Here is a 21926-nt window from a genome sequence, read left to right as displayed (position 1 = left end):
CAGGTCCCAAATAAGAGCTTGTGAGAGTGTGGGGAGTGGCGCGTCTTATGCCTTGCCCCGCAACGCTGAAGTGAACTTGGATTGCCCTGTGTCTAGAAACTGTGGGGCCGGGCAGAGCAGTAGGCAACCAGCACAAGTGCTGTGCACCACCTGCATAATTGTGGCTACCTGGTAGAGTTGGCAACGGTTCCTTCAAAAAGAAACACATGAGCGCAGAAACTGGACAGAAGCAGAATACATACAAAGCGCTACATTAGAAGCTGAAATGTCGGAAACAAAAGAATGCGAATGTTAGATGCATTCATGCTTTGACGTTTCTTAATTAGATCTTCCGTCTCCTGAGATAGCTCGCCAGTATCCTGTCAAGCCAACCTACCGCGTTCTTCTACTTAATATTCCGTAATGATAGGTGCAAGACTATCGTTCATTATTTGAACATTAAGATCGTCGTCCTCAGTTAAAGCCAAATATCTGTTCTGCCACGATATTCTGAGTTTCTCTACATTCCCCCTAACCTCTAACTCATACATCCGACCTATATACGAGTAAATACAATATATAAATATAGAAACTATGATGAGATGTTCGCTCCTACCGCGTCGTTTAATTAAAGTGTCTCCAAACGCGTTACGAAAAACGAAAAATTACTGGCAACGCAAACACCTTAGAGCGCAGCTATTCTCGTGAAGTATGCATATAGGTACGAGCCGGGTATGATCCCCGAGATTCAGCTTTGGTTATTACCGGGCATGAAATGCGGCGCGTCGCGGGAGTCAAATGCAGGCCCCCACGCCTCTATATGATTACGAAGTCCTGAATACAGAAATGAAGCGGACAGACGCCGAATTCAGTTTCCGGAAACAGTTGCGCATGACAACTTTCGTCAGGCCCGCGGCAGCAGCGTGTTTGCTTTCGCTGGTCGATGAGGATCGGGTCGCTCTGTGGCGGACTCGGACGCTTCTGCATGAATTTGATGTCTCGCGCCACATCGACCAGTTTGAACAGACTGACGGAAAGAAATAAGAGTAGTAGTGTCATCGTGGCATGGACGCATTCGTACACTCCTCCCACATTTCGAGCAGTTTCATTGAATAGCCCCGTCGGAGTGACACTGACACCAGGAACCATTCGTGCGCATAGTGACAGGCCGTGCTCAGACTTTGCGTTTTGTGAAGGCGCTTGACGCTGCTGGAATGAAGGCATGCATGACTACAACCATGCGGTGCCCTCATTTTGCGAGCTTTCTCTTTAGACCAGCACGCAAATGCACCTCTTTCTAAGCGCCACATGCCTTCGCCTTTTTTTAATAATATAAGCATAAGTAAACAGTTCAGAATAAAAAAATACTTAATAGAAAATAAAACAGAAATAAAAAGAAATAAAATAAAGCAAAGAACAGTGGCCGTGTCTGCAAAGTGATTTCTGAAGGTGCCCCGAGGCCCTTGAAGGTACCCATTAACGATATCACTTCAAACCTTAACGCGGAGCTTAATGTCCCCAAATTTTTTTAAACGGGGATGGAAGCCTCATTACTACAGGACTGGCCTTAGCATTTCTCCTCCATATCTACTTGATTACGCCTCCCCTCTCTGGAACCAACACAGACAACGCGAAATTAATCAAATCGAGGCAGTGCAGAAGAAAGCCCTTCGCTTCATATGCCGCCCGTTTGGTAGGAATTTTGCGCCTTGCACCGCACTTTCATCACTGGGTCTGCAACCACTCTCATCTTGACGAAGGACCGAGTCTTTAAAATTTCTGTATTGCATTATTAACTTTTCCTGCCGCACCTCAGCAAATGATTACCTAATCCCTGCTATACAGTCTAAAACTAGAAGTCACCGCAGCCTAAACATCGCGCCTTATTTTGCCCGCATGGACACATTTAAACACACAGTTTTTTTCCGCGTGTAATGTAATGTTGGAATTCTTTAGCTGGTTCTACTCACTCCCTATCTTTAGAGCTGTTTTTAGCGGCTGTTGAGTAGTTTTGCTGGTTTTCTCGTATTTCACACCTATTTTTTCAGATGTTTGCCATTGTTGTGCTCCATGTTTCTCTGCACTTTTGTCATGCGAGATTGGTTAAATCGTCATCCAACCTTCATGACAATTGTAAATCAATCATCGTCTATAGGGGTTTTCAAAAAGGAGTTGAATGCCGACTTAATGTTATTGTAGAAAGGACTTGACTTGGTACATTTCTTGCTTTTTGAGTGCCAATTTCTCATCTTTGCATCACGTTTTGTATCGCTGCCTGTTTTTCGTTTTTTTTTTGTCTATCCTTCAGTGCCTGCAACCGTTTTCATGTCCACATTTTCCTTTTTTTTCACCTTATGCTGAGGTGTTGTGTGTATTGAGAGGCTGACACTCGTCAGGCATCCGTGCCTTTTTGTCAGCCTCTTATACATACCTGTACACTTCTATCTCGTCTGCCTGAAATAAACTTTCAACTTTCAACATTGTTTTGTGGGCACCCATCCCTGCAATAGCCCAATAGGGGTGGAGTATAAATAAATAAATAAATAAATAAATAAATAAATAAATAAATAAAAGGAGCCGCAGTGGTCGGGAACCCGCGACGTGACACTTGTAGGCCGGCCAGGTCCACCGCGGGTCACTGAGGCGGGTTTGTAGCCACATGCCCTAACACCCGGCGTGCCCCTTCCGCCGCAGCCATGGATCTCGGCGGACCCCGGCAGGACCAGCAGCTCGGAGGAGGCGGCTTCGGCGAGCCGTGCGTCCGAGTCACGCTACTGCCCGAGGTGGACAGCAAGCAGCGGCAGGCCCTGATGCGGCGTCGCTCCACCGACCCGCTCTTCGACGAGACCTTCAAGTTCCCCGTCTCGTTCGACGACGTGCCCTCCAGGACGTTGCTGTTCCAGGCACGTCACCCGACACTTTTTTAATGCTGTTGTTTTTTAAAAAAGTTTTAATGCTGTTGTTGCTCGCAAGGTCCGTTGTGCTCTGGAACACCTTGATCCTCGCCTTTTCACAGAGGCCAAGATCCTCGGTCCGTAGATACAACAGCGGACTACCATCAACGCTTACAAGGCGTTAATTTCTTTTTTGAGAAACTCTGCCTTGATGCACAAATTGTGACTGTTTCCCGTTCGTTCTCTCTTCCCTCTTTAATACCCTCACTCCCTTCCCCTGTGCAGGGTAGCCAACCGGAATCCTTTCTGGTTAACATCCTTGCCTTTCCCCTCTCTCTGTATCTATCTATCTCTGTTGTTGTTGTTTTTGTTGCCTCTGAAGCGATGGCCCATATCCACGGGTAGTATTAAGGGTCCCCTGTCGCATTAAAGGTGCCATTGTCGTCGTTGTCATGGTTGTTGGTGCCGGAATCGGCGTCGATGGCCATGAGCGAAAAATCTCGATGGAAGCATAGAATAAAATTCAACAATAGGTCAAATAGTGTCCGTACTGACGCCAGATTTCTAAAGGTAATCGCTGTAACAAAAAATTCAGGGGGGCACTTTGTTGACCTAAAGTGCGGTGAGGCGAAATCTTTTGCGCTTGGGAGGCATCCGTCTGATTCGACTCCTTTCTGTAAACACTTTCCAGCGTCCTAGACGAGCACAACTACATATGCGTTGGCAGGAAGTAGCGTAGCATTAGCACGCTCAGCTGCGGAACGAAAGGTTGGTCGTTCAAATCCCATCGTGCACAAAGATTTTTTTTTCTGGTCTGACTAGAACAGCGTGAACACCACTGCTGACAACCTGCTGTAGACAACGATGAGGCATTAAAGGCTTTCGCCTTAAAAGAAAGCAATTGAGGTTTAACAAAAACGGGGCTTATTTGGGTGGAAAGCAACACCAGGACATTAGGATTGAGAAACGGGCACGCCTCCCATGCGCCACATTCATGAAGGCTCATCGTGGTCCTTGACTTAGTGAACTGGATTAGAGACACGTGCTGGTGCATTCATGTTAACTATGACTATGCTAATTAGGAATTAGGTCATTGTGTGAGTGCTTAGTGGGCGATGCGAACGGGTCCCGCTAACACTATCGCGTTCTCCTCTTAAAGGAGTAGCATAAGCTTCCCCCAAGTTTCTCGCTGCTTCTGTCCTCGCTTCTTTCTAGCAGTCCCACTTCGACACATGACAGCTGGTTGTCTGGGCTGCGCTGTACCTGTTTGAATCTCGGCCTTTTACAGAAGCCGTGCATATTCAAAACGACGGTCAAACTTAACAAGCCTTCCACTTTGGTGTGACATCTAGTATAGTTTATTGTGCTACAGTTTACCTGCAAGAAAGGAACACAACGGGCCGGACAGGTATCTAATCGTTTAATCCTCTTTTACATGAATACCTATTTAGGGAACCTCTGCGGGGGGGGGGGGGGGGGGGGTGAAAGAAAAGAAAAAGTTTGAAAACAAGCAACATATAGAATGGTCGAGGTTGCACTCTTGCGAAGCGTCTTGGACACATGGGCGGCAAGGTAAGTACTGGGGATCTTTCCTCGTTGGCGTTGCATACGCCTCCTCGCAGCGCCGCCCCTCCTCCTCCGCTCTAAGAGTGTGTTCGTCGTATTTTGCCGTTTTCGATTGTTTACTGGATGTTTCTATTGCAGTGATCTGTGCACAATGTTTGAATTATTCGTAGCGGCGACTTGGGTTTTCCCGCGTTGAACTTACATTGATACCGCGAAAACGTTACCACGGTCAGGAATTGCCGGGTAAGTGTTGTAATTGGCATTCGAGGGAAAAGGAAAGCAATTAATTTAAGATTTGAGCAAATGCAGCGGGAATGAAACAAACTATACGCAGCATCACTATTCTCTCTGTAGACTTTCTGAGAGCTCGATGCATTCCTTCTAGGAATGTGGCAAGCAGTAGGTCAACTGCACACAAATTTATTTCCCTCTGGTGCAAAGTAAGGAGCGCAGTCACCGCTACGAATAATTCAAACAAGGGGCCCAGATCAGTGCAATAGAAACACCCAATAAACAATCGAAAAAGGGAAAATACGGCTAACACACTCTTAGAGCAGAGGAGGAGGGGCGGCGCTGCGAGGACGGTTATGCGACGCCAACGAGGAAAGAGCCAGCACTGGAGCCCGGCTTCTTCGTTAATCAAACACACTGACGGCGCACTTACACATCCGCCATGTTTTCCAGACGACATGAGTTAGCCTTACGTAATCCCTAATTTAATTTGAGGATTATATCTCGCCAAAGTACTAGTCATCATGATGGTGAGCACCTGTTAAGTCCCTAGTGTTCCTTCGTAAACTGTAGCGGAACAACCTCTACAGGATGATTACTCTTACCATTCCCAGCTTTGCGCCACCGCCACCGCTCCCAACCAAAGGCCTGTTCCGCCGATTGCGTGTGATTATTCCACTTAATTTTATTGCTTAGTACCGCGCCCACAAGTGCGTTGCCAGACGGAGAACCCAAAACTGGGCGGAGGGAGGGCGGGGAAGCAAGGGGGTCGGCTCCCCAACATTTCTGCAGCGTTTCTCCGGCCCGCCCCCCTCCCCCTCCTGTTTCCAAGTGCTGACACTTAGGACATATTTCTTAGAAACGCTTCAATTCTAGGCCGCAAAGAAGTAAAGCACAGCAGAACTGAGGTGGTTGGCTTCATAGCCAATCGTAAAGCATTTCTTTTGATAACCTAAACTAATCATGTCCCAACAGAAGTTGTTGATTGTTTGACCCTAGCTAATGAGCAAGAGAGAGAGATAAGCTTAATAATAAGGAGGGCAAAGAGCTCGACTGCAAAGAGGGATATCTTGCCTGGTACTCTTCACTGGGGAAGGGGAAGAGGAGGAGAGGGTCGTGATGGTTGACGATGCGCACACTTCCTCAATGCAATCGATCACTTCTTGTGTGTACACTTTATAAAGCTGCCCATTTCAATTCAAGTTTTCTATAGATGAACCGATACACCTTGGAGCACTGCAAAATAAAAAATAGTTACAAAAATAAAACTTACTACTTCATTAATACATGAAATAAATAGATGAAAAAAAACCCGAAGTCTCTCTCCCGCACTAAAAAAAGTTCCGCAGTCCTTGTGAGTCACTGCTATTCGTCCGGCATGCAGCACCTAATGGGCGCCGCGCAGCGTCTGGGGAAAAAGGAGGTGCTAAGAACACAAAAATAAGCGTCCACAGTGTGAAAGAACGCCGGATCGACGTAATAAATTTTTATTTTCAACGCGGAATCTAGGACTGCGTCTATTATAAATAGCGAGACAGGAGTGCAGCAGGGGACGAGGACACACGAAGAAGAAACGAACACCACGAGCGCTTGTCCACTGCTGTGCTATAGTCTCGCGATGAATAAGCCCCAACAAAGCCAAAAACCGCGCTGTTGAACTCTATTATAGAGTTTAAAGTTGACCACTGCCAGACAGCTGCATGGCCAATACGGTAAGGCGTTGCCTCGGCATCGCTACCAAGTTTCCGGCCAGCTAAGATCGGCAGTAGTGTCAGCGGCAAGGAGCATGATTGTACGCTACCGTAGTTAATATTTTACCGTACGATGGTAAGGAAGCTCTCTACTGGCAGCAGTAAACCATCATTCTTGGTTGCCGCATAAACGCCCTTTGGCTGCTGGCTACATGATTAACTTGATTAGAAAACAGCGCGCATAAACGGAGCACAAACAGAGGCAGATGCTGTTCCCAAATCATATTCTCCAGTCCCCAACTATCGCAACCATATAATGTATGATCATTCAGTGCTGATGTTACCAAGTATTTGGTCTACTGATGGCAAAATATGGTACTTAAGTGACGCCCTGCGAAATTGGAATGGTTAGTTTAGCTGGCCGTTGAGCTGAGCCCTAGCAACGGCGACTTTTTGGCAGTGAAGTTCTATTGTCGTCGCTGTGTAAGGCGAAGTGCGAACGCGAAGACCTAGTCGCTACATTTACCGGTGACGGGAAAGAACCATATTGAGCCCTTTCACCTATTGCCCTTTGCACGCGATATCGAGGGCGGGTGGCAACCACCCGGCGCGTCCTCCGCAGTTGTTTTCGACAAGGAATGCAATGCAGTTCTCCTCACACTAACTCCTTTTTGTGGGCATAGAGGAAGTGCAAACGGACTTCGTTAACGCGTTTTTTTTGTTCGAAAACATTTTTCTGCAAGTCAGCGTTACCGCAGTTTTGCAACTTTTCAACCATTTTTATTATAAATGGGGAGTTTAGGAGGCTTCAGAACACCTGATATATTCAACACGTAGTTCTTAAAGAAGGAGAAGAAATACATTTTTTTTGCAATAAACAATAACATTATCATAAAAAACGTTATTGTGAAGTAGCAAGAAGGAAATAAGAATACAAAATTAACTAATAGCAACACTAAAATAAAATCGAAAAATACATTCTGGCCTTGCCCCCTCTGCCCCCCTCCCACTCAAAAATGCTCCGGATTTCCTGTTGTCAGAGCTCTGAGATCACACCAATTTGAAAACTACGCTTCCCAAAAAGAATAGCCGCAGTGGCCACATCGCGGGGAACGGACGGATGGACTGACGGATAAAGGAGTGGGTGGGTGGGTTGCGTGCATTCCGTGGGTGCATGCGCGCATTTAACAGAATTCCGGGTGGGATCATTCGCGCGTGCTTTCGCATTCCCACATGTGGACGCTCTTAAGTGTATCTGCCGAATTTTTTCTTTATATTTCTTCGTCGGTCTTATAAGTCCACTAAACCGTTCTATAGATTGCTCATTTTCTTTAAATATAAGTTTAATCCTGCACCTGTAACATTACGTCACATCACTGATTTTTGGCCATCAATCTTCGAATCGCTTTTTTCTGACTTCTGCCGCCGATTAAGTCACATGACCATTCTTATCGCTAAACCCAATGGCTTTATCATACAATTTTCTCAAGCGTTCTTCATTTAATACTTCATTCCGAGCTCCCCGTGCTAACGATGCCCAGCCCATGTCTTCTTGTACTGCCTCGTTTGTGGTTTTACCGTGGGCCCCTAGTGCTAATATTCCAGCAGCTCTCATATTTAGTCTCAAACGAACTGCTGGCCTTAAGTACAGAACTGTATTCCGAAAATAAGTCCTGCAGCATTACTTTCTTCCAGTACCTCTCAGTAGTTCATATTTCTTGTACTCCCATAACGCCCTATATTTCATTACTGTGGCATCTCTCCGCCTTTTCGCCGCAAGAGTCTGTTCATGCTTTTCCGTGTATATCTTTCCCGTAGCCCGAGGTACTCGTACTTTTATTCTGCCAGTCTGAATATTTTATGCCCGTTTGTTCTGAGGACCTGAACAATGGAAATGTTGAAAACCATCAGACTTGATTTAATGGCGCTAAACGTGAATCCTAGAGTGCCTCCATCGTCTCCACAAGAATTAACTAGGGTCTGTAAATCTACCTGGTTATCAGCCGGTTTGTGCACCATCGTCTGCATCAAGATCAGGTAGTTTGGTGCTTTGGTTCTGATACCTCTACCAGCAGTGCTACAAGTCTTGTCTGCATGTCTTTATCTTCCCATCTCGTGCAACGTCTTCTGCGCTACATAAAACGGGATCACGAACAAAAGAGAAACGGAGGATCAAGCATCTTGCATAGTGTTTCCTTGCTATCTGTGATCGTATACTGGTGCAGCATTGTACTATGTTTCGTGCAGCATGCTGTATAGCTCGTGCAATCTTGCGCGACATCCAGTGCTTACGTCACACAGCTCCTCATTAATACGAGACCATCAGGCTAACTCTTGTTCCCATGCGCGCAGGTGTTCGACTACGACCGATTCTCGAGAAACGACGTGACAGGAGAGGTTCGAGTACCGCTGGCCGACGTCGACGTCACGACTGAGACCGAGGTGTGGTGCGACATTGACAGGACCGAGAAGGTGAGAGGCCTTACCGACATTTGCAAGTGTGGTCCGTGTCAGTAGCAGCACGGCAGTGAACACACTTAGCACTTAGGGAAAGCACTCTACAAATCAACTCCTATACGCGGACTGAGTTGACATGTCCCAAAGGCTTTCAATGGTTTTCAATGGTTGTCTGCATAACAAATTATCTTGGCCTCTTCTCTTCCTATTCAAATCTATAGTGAAATGTTTTACATGTCTGGCCCTGGTAATCGCCATGAAGCAGTACTTTCATTCCGTACCCGAGCGTGTTTTCAATAGCTCAAGGTAATGAATTCGCATGCTTTTAAAACCTGCTGGCTTTAAAACTGACATTAAAGACCACCAGCCATTTTGTGATGCGGCGTCGTTCTCTATCCCAGATAATGCCTTATCTTGTATTTTATGTTGTTTTACCTTATATTGCAATTTTCTTGCCTTATTTGCACGCATTAAACCATTGTGTTTTTATATAATAATGTGTAAGTAGATGACCTCTCCTTTCGCTGGATTTTCTGTATCATTTCATTACTATCATGACGTTATGATATGCAAAAAATAAATTTGATAAACGTTGAAGTGCTGCCTGCAAGTGAGGGTCATAATCTTACAAAAATGCTGCGAAGCTGGACGACACATGCCACACAGGCTCCTTCAAGCCTCTGTAGTATATTAACAGAGACTGGGCTATATATAGAAAAAGTCAAATGGTTGGAGCGCTCGTGCAGCTGCGATAAAAAAAATATAAATCCGAAGCTAAAAACAAACCCAGGAGTAAAGACAAATGAAGCATTTAATCGAAGAGAAAAGCTAGAGCTTCTGTTTTCAAAAATCAGCACGCACACCTAAGGTCAGGCATACAAAGCAACCTAACGGAAAGACATTGAAGAAACACCGCGTGCTATTTCGCCCGAGGAAATGAGATCAAAAGGCCCTGCAACAGCCCAAGGAAATCTCATCACTATCTAAATCTTATCATTAGTGAGAGTAAGTTCCGAATCCGGTGGCCTGCAGCGCCGTTCCCGTTCGTTTTCGTCCTCTTTTGTCATTTTGGTTTGTTTTGACAATTGTTATTATAACTCTACACGTGAACTTGCCTTTCGTGTCTTTCACCTATGAATAGCGCTGATTCATTCAGTAGCCCTCAGCAGCCGATCAGGACCTGTGTCGCTGAGTCCTGCCCAATTTTTGGGATGCATTCATTCCAGTACAATCGCAAACCAATGAGCCCGTCAACGCGCCTCATGGTTGCTCATCATATCGGGCGCATCATTGCGTAGAATGATTTCCTGATTTGGCGGCGCCTTATCCTTTTTTGACTGGCTCTCGTTACTCACGTACACACGAGCTCTGGCTAGTTACGTCATCAGTCGACCATTGATATGCAAAGACACACTGAAATTGTTTTCATGAATATCCTTATTTCTTTTCCTCCCAAAAGTCGTGACGCGTGAACCAGGAAGATTTTTATGAGGTAGGAAATATCTATAGCGAGCAGCAGTTCACACTTTGGTGATGATGAAGCTGATGATAAAAAATATTCCGTTATGTTGTAGCGTAAGGACTCTGAAATAATGGGTTCCGGAAACTGTGCATAATTTGCTCTAATTACCTCATGCTCGTAGGTTTATGATATTGATCTTTGATTCTACTGTCGTCGCGTCAGCGACCGTTGCTGCAGTTCGCAGACCGCTGGCGTAGTGCTCATGTAAGCCAGGTTGTTTGGGTAGTGCCCTGTGTTTTATGTGGCCTCAGTCAGTATAAAGATTTATAAATGTGTTTCATGACCTATGTCCTCATAAGACCGTTGAATGTGAAATGTAGACTCTATAATGTGGCTTGTGAAAATTTTGCTGTGTGCTAGTTCTTCAGGGCTGGAAAACCTTGGGTAGCTTCTTAACCACATTCTTAAAAAAAATTGCTTCAGCATTTAGGTTGCCTGCTTTTGAGTGTCCAACGATCACGCGATTTTCCCGTGAAAACTCTTGCCGGAACCGGTTCCATTGCCCTTATATGGTATCGATCAGTAATTACCTCCTGAGTAATACTTGTTGGGGGGCTAGTTGGTGCCTGTTTCCAGAAATGAGTTGTAGCGCCTGTCCCCTCTACCTTTCTGTGTGTTGTCTGCACCGGCTCTACAACCCTTTTCTGGAAACATTACCTCCTAGGATGTTGAGTACCTTTCAATGAAATATCATATGCGATATATTAATCCGACCCACTTATCCACATTAATCCATTTTACAGAGTGGGTGTACTGATGAAAATTTGATTACCTTTACGGATTTTGGATGCTGGGCCATTATCCAAATTTTGGAAGTCCTCATATTGTCATCTATGGTGGTGCCCTATGATTTGTCCACGGGGGTTTACATGATGTTTATGACGTCGTGACCATAGCAGTCGCATTCATACTTTGGTGCGAATCCTCATACCACACCTCGCACAGTGTTGCAGCGGTTAAGCGATACGCAACTGCACCCCCCCCCCCCCCCCCTTACAAGAAGTTTTAGACAATGCGCTGTGTGTCTTAGGAGTGCGCTGTGTTTTTCCTCAAGATGAACTACTAACTAGCCCGTTCTTCCACCCTTGCGTTTTAGACAGTGTATGGAGTGTCTATAGACTTCTGTCTATAATTTCTATAGACTGTCTATAGACAAATTCTAGAGAACAGTCTATAGACAATCCAAATGCCATAGACACTCTATAGACAATCTATAGATTTATGGGCGTACACGTTTAGTAGACTTTTGTCTATATATAGACTATGAATAGACAAAAAGCAATATCTGTACGAAAGCAATAGAGTCAATAAGATGTTTATAGACTGTCTATAGACCATTTTTATAAGGGCCAGCAGGTGGCTGTTTAAAACAGAGCCACCGGTTGGACCTATGAGACCCAGGTTGCTCGTCCCAAGCTCCCTTAAGGCTCATTCACAGCGCCATGGTGGGCACGTAACAACTGCATTGAATTTGGCAACGGTGGGCAGTCTGCTCCCAACCTGATGGGAAGGTTGTGATGACGTCACAAAGTCACGTTATAATCTCGTGAGGAATTTAAAATTTCGTGATGCTCTGCATTGGTCAGTTGGGGGCACGTAACCCCGATGACGTTATCAGGGAATTTCGTTACGAAGAAGGAGGTAACTGCATGAGGACAGCATAAGTGCTATCGCATTATTATCCTTTAAAAATATTCTAACATCCAACAAAACTGTCGCGTTACGCCCCAGCATTTAGCAGTAGTATCTACGGGCGAAGCTGACGCAAAAGGCTAAGTTCGAAAAGCAGGTGGAGGAGGTTATGAAGAAGTGAATGGAGAGGTCTGCTTTTGACTGGGTGAATACCTGAACCGTGCTTTGAGGGGGGGGGGGGGGGGGGGGGGGGGAGATAAAGTCAGTGAAAAGATGGAGATATCAAAAACAGAGCCGCATACACCGCACCATTAAGTGCAATGACACCGAATTTCACAGCGATAGTTTTCTTTTTCTGCATAATTTCGCCCAACAATTTAAGAAACATTAATTACTACGGGACAGTGCCTATGCCCAGCAAATAACTTCTCAATAACTTCTGATTGAATTTCTTTCCAATCATGGCTTAGGTTTCGCTTCTAGCAGAAAAACCATAAAAAAGACGCACAAGCAGACTTAAGGTTGCTTGAGGCCGGACACTGCGATATGCAGTGAAGTGCTGCTTGGACGAACGTAAGCTGAATGAACTTCTCAGGGAAACGAACTTTTCAGTATTCCACGTCAAAAGTTTGTTTTCCGAAATGAGAATTTTTTTCTGTTGAACCAGTTTTAGGATATCGCGACTTTAAGTTAAGCTAAAATTTTGCAAAACAGTGACGTCCTACTTGTAGGTTGCGAAGTATTATTTTCGTCGACATGCAGAAATTTTCGTCTGCGAAACTTCGAACACTGCAAGTTTCAAACTTTAAAGCGCCACACTTTCACTTGACAATCTTCGTCATTCCATATCTGCTTCAGCTTCGTACTGCTACGCAGATGGTTTATAGCCTGAGAAGCATCCGGAAGTACTGTCTAGTAAGCTTGATCCGCCATCAGTCTCCAGAAGTCGAGAAAGTACCTGTTTTTGAATAAAATGACACGGGAACTCCAGCGAGAAAAGCACTGATGTGTAATTTTTTATTTATTTATTTCATATTGCAGACTATGTTAGAGATCCAACCGGAACAAATACAGAAATTTAGCAGATTCAAGGGCAGTAAATAAAATAAACAACTAAAGGAAAAGCATACCGACTCATTATGCGCTGTCATTCATTGTGTCGGTTAATTCCACTCTCTTGTGGTATGCTAGAAAAAGAAAACTTTCAGTGTATAGGTTCGAGAAAAGTAACGGATAAATGAGCCGAGATGATAACGTGTGAGGCCTGTGGCTAAAAATGATACTTGTAGCACCAATTTGTTATTTACAATAAGGGAAAGGAGTTCTCGACGAATATTTGTTATTCTTGCCTCAAGGGGTTGAGTATGATGAAGTGCGTAGTATGATTGACGATGAGGATTATGGACCTTGTATCTCAGCAGAACTAATCGCACTGTTTAACTATTTAGGTGGTGTCTCTCGTCAAGACTGTGTTGAACAAAGAAGTGATCAGCAAGTCATGGTCATTGAACAATTCAATTAGCCAGACAGCATTTGCAGAATTCTTCAGGAGAGTTGTTACTGTCTGCACGCACGTTGAGAAGTTTTTGTAGCGTGATGAAAATCTAAAAATCCTTAGCGAAAAATACCTTATTCGCAACCATAGGACTCTAATTACTCAATCTAGCCGGTCTCATGGTATTCACATTTAGTCTCTCTTGAAGCAAGGAGGGCCTCTTAAAAAGTGACGGGTTAGATTTTAGCGAGAGTGTGAAGGGTCTGCATTGAATTCAGAGTAAGATTGATGAGATTCACTGGTCACTGACCATGGTCAAACAAAAATGACAAAGAAGCCGTAGCGCTCCCGACACGTCATTTTTGTTTGACCATGGTCAGTGACCAGTGAATCTCATCAAGCCATGATTCCTGACCAGACGGTATGCCGTCGAACCCTCGACTAGAGTAAGCTTGCCTTGACACGCTTTTCCTTCCGCCATTTTAAATACACTATAAAACGGTTTCGAAGAATGACGGGAGATGTGTTGAGAGCATAGAAAGAATCCCTTTGAGCCTTCACGCCGAACACGAATCCTGAATGGAAGCTGCTATCTAATAATAATTTGTAAACTCTGTGGTTTTAAAAATTCGCGGGCGAGTGGTTTTTGGAACAGTTTATCTACAGTGTGTAAGTCATGAGTCCGGGAGATGTCATGACGAGTGACACGGAGGCCGGAGCTGGACGCGCTGCAGGTATGACGTCACGGCTACTCTTCCGGTATAGGGACAGTCGTCTGCGGTCGTCCTCCTAACCGTCGGGTGCGGCCGGACTATGGGAACTATGGTCACCATCGGTCGTCTCGTGCACCCGGCGAGTACCGTGAACAAGCTATGAGTCGTTGCTGCCGCCACTGGCGTTCAGCTGTTGGTTTCTTCGCGTTCTGTGCTTTTTTTAGCATTCAAAGCCCATTGCAATGGCGAAGCGAAAAAATTGCGTTCTAAACTCTTTCCCATTCAAGAATTATTTTGTCCGTAATTGTTGGGTGTGAAGACTCTGTCGCTGCTACATCTAAGTGATGAAACTGGTTTGCGCTAAATGCTCAGCGTGAAAGCTCAGTGTTCTGGTGCGGTTCGTAGTGACGAGAATGGAGTGCGCGTGAGTAGCTCCTTCTCCATAATCTAAATGCGGCCTTTTTTCTCGGCAGGCGAAGCGCGACTGGCCCGAGTTGCTGCTCTCGCTGAGCTACCTGCCATCAGCAGGAAGGCTCACCGTAGTGGTGCTCAAGGCGGCCAACCTGGTGCCCGAATCGGACAAGGACAAACCTGGTGAGTTTAACCTCCTTAGCCGAGACCTTGGGAGATTCCCTTAAACATTTGACCAATACTGTTCCCACTTGCAGCTACTGATCAATTCGCTCTCACCCTACATGTACTAGCCGTCTCGGTTAGTTCAGGATATATATACATATGTGCGCGCGCACACGCGCGCGCGCACGCACACGCACACACACACACACACACACACACACACACACACACACACACACACACACACACACACACACACACACACACACACACACACACACACACACACACACACACACACACGCACGCACGCACGCACGCATGCACACACACACACACAAAACTATTTACAGAGCACCTAGGTAGGCGCTACGTGGCACAAACATGATAGTAAACATTAGAACTAAAAGGCCGGTAAGGATATACAGCGCATCAGGAGAGGAAACCAATCCGGTAAAAAGTCCAATTCTTTGAAAATGTTCGTTACCTGCAGGAACATTCAAGAAAATTTAATTCTGGGCAAAACAACAGTTCACCGTTGCGGTCTTGCATCCGCGTTTTCCAAAGGCTATGAAGGTCAATCAGAAGAACCAACACCATGTAAATAAATACCATGGAAGAAAGAAAAAAAAAGTCCCGGTTAGTTAAATTGGTAGAGCGACTGTTCCGGTCAACCCGGGCTCGAAATTCGAACCAGGACGACTTTTTCTTTAACTGCGAAGTTTCTAGGGAAGCTGAATAGTTTTCCTTTGCAGCCTTACGGCTGCGTTTTGGTGGACATCAGTGAGCAAGTACTCCCTCTGTAGAAGAAGGACGTCGGGGACGGCGTCGAGGTCGGCGATGGAGCGGGGCGACCAAGACCAACACGATCTGCGCGATGGCAATCCCACAACCGCTTCTTCTTCATCGGCGTCCAGCGAAGGGGTCCATCTTCTTCTTCACAATGCCCCCAAGAGAAAAAGGAGCCATCCTGGCGACTTAAGGGGACGAAGATACGATGGGGTCGTAGAACGGCTTAAGGCGCTGCACATGTACAGTTTCACGGCCACGGCGCCGAAGATCAGAAGGTGGTGTAAGAGGCTCAACAATGTAATTGACTGGCGAGGTGCGCTCGACGACACGGTAGGGCCCATGGTACTTGGAGAGCAGTTTTGTTGAGAGGCCGGGACTGCTGGATGGAACCCATAGCCACACGAGCGAGCCGGGCTCGAAGTGTAGTGCATTCCTCTGAGTGGTGTCATGGTGATGTTTTTGGCGCCATTGAGAGTCGGTCGTGAACGATCGGGGAATCTGGCGGCATTCTTCGGCGTGCCGTGCAGCTTCGGTAACGGTGGTACATTCAGAGGCATCAGGGTTGTAGGGCAGCACTGTGTCAAGGGGAGCAGATGGATGCCGACCGTAAAGCAAAAAGAACGGAGAGAAACCCGTGCTGGATTGCGTAGTAGTGTTGTATGCATAGGTGATATAAGGCAGCACAATGTCCCAGTCGGTGTGATCGGATCCAACGCACTTCACGAACATGTCACCGAGGGTGCGATTAAATCGTTCAGTAAGACCATTTGTTTGCGGATGGTAAGCGGTGCAAGTGCGATGAATGATTTTGCACTGAGCGAGCAGGGCTTGAACGACGTCAGATAAGAAAGCACGGCCTCTGTCGCTGAGCAATTCGCCAGGAGCACCGTGACGAAGAATGAAGTGCGTCAATAAGAAACCGGCCACATCACGGGCTGTTGCAGCTGGGAGCGCGGCGGTTTCGGCATATCTCGTCAGATGGTCGACCGCGACAATGACCCAACGATTGCCGGCAGCTGTGTACGGAAGAGGGCCGTAGAAGTCAATGCCAATGCGGTCGAAGGGTCTAAGCGGACATACGAGAGGCTGTAACTCACCAGCCGAACGGTGAGAGGCAGGTTTGCGGCGTTGGCAAGCCAGGCACGATCAGACGTACCGAAGAACCGAGTTGTATATACCGCGCCAATAGCAGCGAAGACGGATTCGAGTGTACGTCTTGAAAACTCCGGGGTGACCGCACTGCGGATCGGCGTGGAAAGCTGTACATACTTCGGTCCGTAGATGGCGCGGGATCACGAGGAGCCATTTCCGTCCAGTTGAATTGTAGTTGCGCCGGTAAAGGAGATGATCCCGAATCTCGTAGTGGGAAGCTTGGCGGCGAACGTCGCGTGAAGGGGTAACTTGCGAATGGTTGGAGAGGTAGTCAATAAGGGAGGCGATCCATGGGTCCTTTCGTTGTTCGGCGGGCATGTCACTGACGTCGAGCGTAAACACCACGGGGGTCCAAGGAAGAGAGGCTGGCAAGGTCGGCTGGAAGCGGCGAGCGAGACAAAGCGTCGGCGTCGGTATGCTTGCGACCAGATCGGTAAACGACACAGATATCATATTCTTGGAGACGAAAAGCCCATCGTGCCAACCGGCCGGAGGGATCTTTGAGCGATGAAAGCCAGCAGAGGGCATGATGGTCAGTGACTACATCAAAAGGACGGCCGTAAAGGTAAGGTCGAAACTTTGTGAGTGCCCAGACAACGGCCAAGCACTCCTTTTCCGTTACTGAGTAGTTAGTTTCAGCTTTCGTGAGAGTACGGCTGGCATAAGCGACGACGTATTCGCCGAAGCCAGAGGGGCGCTGAGCAAGCACAGCGCCGAGGCCGACACCACTGGCGTCTGCGTGCACTTCGGTGGGCGCCTGGGGGTCGAAATGGCGATGGGCGGAGCTGTGAGGAGGCGGCGCAAGGTATTGTAGGCGGTGTCGCATGCTGGTGACCACAGCGAAAAGTCTGAGTTATGGCCAAGGAGCTGAGTCAGCGGGGCGACAATGGAAGCAAAGTTCCGTATAAAACGCCGAAAGTATGAGCACAAGCCCAAGAAGCTCCCGAGTTGCTTAATGGTAGTAGGTTTCGGGAAGGCAGTCACAGCTCGAAGTTTGGCGGGATCAGGGCGGATACCCTCCTTGGACAAAACGTGGCCTAAAATAGTCAGCTCACGAGCAGCGAAACGACACTTCTTCAAGTTGAGCTGCAGACCGGTATTCGCAAGACATCTCAAGATCTGCTTCAGGCGAGAGAGGTGGGTCGCAAAGTCCGGCGAGAACATCACGAGGTCGTCAAGGTAACACAGGCACGTCTTCCACTTCAAGCCACGCAGAATAGTGTCCATCATACGCTCGAATGTAGCAGGAGCATTACAAAGACCGAAAGGCATGACGGTAAATTCAAAGAGGCCATCGGGGGTGACAAATGCGGTTTTAGGGCGATCTTCCGCAGCCATGGGTACCTGCCAGTAACCGGAGCGTAAATCGAGCGAAGAAAAGAGTTCAGCGCCTTGTAAACAGTCCAATGCATCATCTATACGCGGTAGAGGGTACACATCTTTCCGCGTGATTTTATTTAGGCGACGGTAGTCAACGCAGAAGCGAATAGAACCGTCTTTCTTCCTCACCAGAACTACAGGAGAGGCCCACGGACTGCTAGAAGGCTCGATCACGCCATTCTGAAGCATAGTATCAACTTGGTCTTCAATAACTCGGCGCTCGGTGGCAGAAACACGATAGGGGCGCTGACACAGAGGAGCATGAGAACAGGTGTCAATGTGGTGGGCGACAGTTGATGTGCGGCTCAAAGCAGGCTGATGAAAGTCGAATGAAGAACGGAACTGATGAAGCAGTGCGAGAAGTTCAGTTCGTTGAGGACCAGGAAGATTGGCGTCGATGGAGCGGAGGAAAACGTCAGGAGACGACTGGTCCGGCGCAAGAACAGGTGTTGTGAGTGCAGCCAAGTCACCAGGCTGCGAAGCGGTGGTTGCGTCAGCGGTGAGAATGGAATCAATGAGTTGTACGGTGCCGAAGCATTCGCCACGACGCAGGGAGACGGGAAAGAAGAACGGATTAGAAATCCAGAGCGCGGTGAGGCCAGCTGATATAGAAAGTACGGCATAAGGCAGGGGAAGACTTTTGCGGTTTATAAAGATGGGCGAGGGTGTGAAAAGGACATCGGCACTGCGGGGAAAATCACAAGCGGTGGGCACAAGGACGAAAGAGCACACAGGAAGGTCAATATCTTCTGCAACGACGACTTTCGGAGAAGGAACGTTCGGCAACGGTACGTCAAGCGCAAAAAACTCCAGTTCTGCACGAGCACAGTTGATCACCGCATTATTTCGCGACAGAAAATCCCAGCCCAAGATAAGATCATGAGAGCAGGAAGGCAAAACGACGAACTCTATTGCGTACACAACTTCCTGAATGACGACTCGTGCTGTGCACACCGCTATAGGGTTGACAGGCTGGGCACTTGCCGTGCAAAGTGAGAATCCGGAAATAGGTGTCGTTACTTTGCGCAATGAACGGCAAAGACTTGGAGCCATGGCAGAAACAGCAGCGCCGGTGTCGACCAGAGCCAGTACTATAACGCCGTCAACAGAAACTTCAAGTAGATTCGCGGGAGATACGTGAGGCCTTTGACAGTTCGCTCGTTGCGCAGTTCTCGCCTCAGGAACTGCGGCAATCAGTTTTCCTCTTGCGCCAGATTGGGACGCCGTCGCAGCGGAGATAGGGAGCGGCGACGCGGCGAGGTTGAGCGGCGAGGAGAAAAGGAGCCACGGTCATTCGCGACGGAACTTGCAGATGGATCGGCGGCTGCCTACTGATTTCGGGGCGGCTGCCAGGAAGCTGACATTTGGTGCGGTACAAAATCGTCGTGAGTGCGATTTCTGCAGTACCGGGCAACATGGCCAGCAAACCCACAGGAATAACAGATGGGACGGTTGTCACTTGTTCGCCATGGATTGCGGCGCTGCGGAGGAGGTGGAATAAAAGGCTGTGGCGCCGGAATAAATTGCTGTACAGGTCCTGGAGGCGTAGCGTAGACCAAAGGGTAGCTAGCTGGCCGTGGTCGGGCAGCGACGGCAGCGTACGTCAGTGGTGCGACAGGAGCGGGCGTCATTGGTGAAGCGGCAGGGACGTCGGCGTATGTGAGGGGCTCAAAGGCTGGTGCGGGCTGAGGCATGGGAGCTGGTGGAGCGACAGAGGGAAGAGCCTCTGCCACGCGGTCGGCAATGACCTGTCGAAGGGGCGCCAAATTTTTGTACAGCTCGCAGTTCGTCGGAAGTAAAGATATCTGGCGAGCAACTTCCTCCCGGATGAAGTCTTTGAGCTGCTGCAGCAGCGTGGAGCTCCCACATGTAGAGGAGAGACCAGAAAGTGGTTCCACAGGCCCGGAAGGTGGTGGAGTGATGAGGCGCTGCTTGCGCAACTCAGCGTAGCTCTGGCAAAGGTTGACATCTTGGGAAACCGTAGTCAAATCCCGGGACGTTAACATTTGAAAGGCGTCATGTTCGATGCCCTTCGGGATGTGCTTGATCTTGTCTTTTTCGGACATCTGTGCGTTGACGCGACTGCAGAGATGGACCACATCTTCAATATAACTTGTGAATGTTTCGCCGAGCCGCTGTGATCGATCGTGCAGGCGTTGTTCGGCGCGGAGCTTGCGTACAGCGGGACGACCAAACACGGTGATAAGGTTAGTCTTGAATGTGTCCCATGTCGTGATATCGGCTTCGTGGTTACGATACCACAAGTTGGCAACGCCGGTCAAATAAAAGATGACATTTGTTAGCTTAGTGACGTCGTCTCACTTATTGTAGGAACTCACTCGCTCGTATGAAGCAAGCCAGTCGTCGCAGTCTGTGTCGTCGGTGCCGCTAAAGAGCGCAGGGTCGCGCTGGCGTAAGGAGCCAGAGCAGAAAACCGGCTGGGGCATCGGGGCGGCCGGTGGGTGTTCGTCTTCGGCCATACGAGCTCGTCTTGCCATACGTGAGGCAAGGAGGTCAGGCAGCACCTCCACCAATTGTAGAAGAAGGACGTCGGGGACGGCGTCGAGGTCGGCGATGGAGCGGGGCGACCAAGACCAACACGATCTGCGCGATGGCAATCCCACAACCGCTTCTTTTTCATCGGCGTCCAGCGAAGGGGTCCATCTTCTTCTTCACACCTCATTAAAAATCTACTCAACCTTGAGGGATTCCCCTTAACTTTTTACTGGCCGGGACTAGTGCCCTGGAATAGGCAAACTGAAAAGTAAAAGTTGCAAGGTACTGCCTGAACTCACCTGTTCATTTACTTGCACAGTGACAAGCATAGTACTAAAGACCATCTGTTCTATTAGGCTGACAGCCGCAGATTTGTCTCCTTCATCGTGCGCTCAAGGCAAGCTTAACCATTTACTGTCTAATGTCGCGAATTCCCGATATACCGCTTGTACTCCGTGTACTCATACGTGGAGCTTAAATGCGAAATTTGATGTCTACAAGCCCCCGGAACACGTAATTTGCTATTAAAATATCTGGTGTCAGTAGGAGCAAGCTTTTTCAAGGAAAAGGTTTTGTGGGTGTGCAACTTCCATCCAGCATCCAACATTTCCTCCTCTCTAATTTTCTAGTAAATATTGCACGAAAAATAGGATCGCATCTTCTGGATAAAAATTCTTTGGTGCCTCGGGGTCTTAGCGCTAGTTCCAAGCCCTCGTTTTAGACTTTCCCACAACTCAATGAGTAATTACTATTTTATTATAAATCTACTCTACCTTGGGGGATTCGCCTAAACCTTTGATCAATTCTATTGAAGTTTAGCTCCTAAATTTCGATTCTCCACCTTCTTGCGTCTTGGTGTGTATTCGTTCTGCTGCACAAGGAGTATATGTAAGAACGTTCCGAGTTCACACAAATCTGTATTTTTCCACCACTAAGGGCTCGTGGAATTCATGGTGACGTCGAGAAAATTATCGAATCAATGATCGCGAGTGGATGACGATGTGGTGTAGCCACAGAGATCTGGATAAAAAAGAAAATTATTATTAAAATCATAGCCAGAAATCACGGTATACGGCAGCGATAGCAGGATTTAATTCTTTGGCCTTTTCTTGCTTATAAGAGCTCCATTTTCACTGAAAGTATCCTGTTTGTCATTTGAATACGGTAAGGAATCGATGCAGGTCATCATCAGTTTGTCCGCTGTGTCCCTTATTCAGCAACGTGCACGTGAAATGCATGTAGTCAATGATGTTGATCAAGCAAACATTCCTTTAGTGCGTCTTTCAAATAGGGTTCACCCGCGCAATGTAAACATTTCGAAATCTGCACAGTTGCATGGCCTGATCGTTT

The 21926-nt window shown here is 47.4% G+C and overlaps 1 protein-coding gene across 1 annotated transcript in view; it reads left to right on the top strand.

Moving 5' to 3' along the window:
- LOC149327359 (synaptotagmin-5-like) overlaps nucleotides 1-21926 on the top strand; it is a 73779-nt gene that overhangs the window by 41122 nt on the left and 10731 nt on the right. The window contains exons 4-6 of the mRNA XM_089563815.1: nucleotides 2674-2882; nucleotides 8714-8833; nucleotides 14654-14774. Of these exons, the coding sequence (XP_089419941.1) occupies nucleotides 2674-2882; nucleotides 8714-8833; nucleotides 14654-14774 (450 nt within the window). The remainder of the gene's footprint in view (nucleotides 1-2673; nucleotides 2883-8713; nucleotides 8834-14653; nucleotides 14775-21926) is intronic.

Source organism: Amblyomma mixtum, chromosome 10 (assembly GCF_055824585.1).
Source record: "Amblyomma mixtum isolate Tamu chromosome 10, ASM5582458v1, whole genome shotgun sequence".
Lineage (NCBI taxonomy): Eukaryota > Metazoa > Arthropoda > Arachnida > Ixodida > Ixodidae > Amblyomma > Amblyomma mixtum.
Note: the sequence above shows the minus strand (reverse complement) of the source record. Positions and strands in the feature narration are given on the sequence as shown.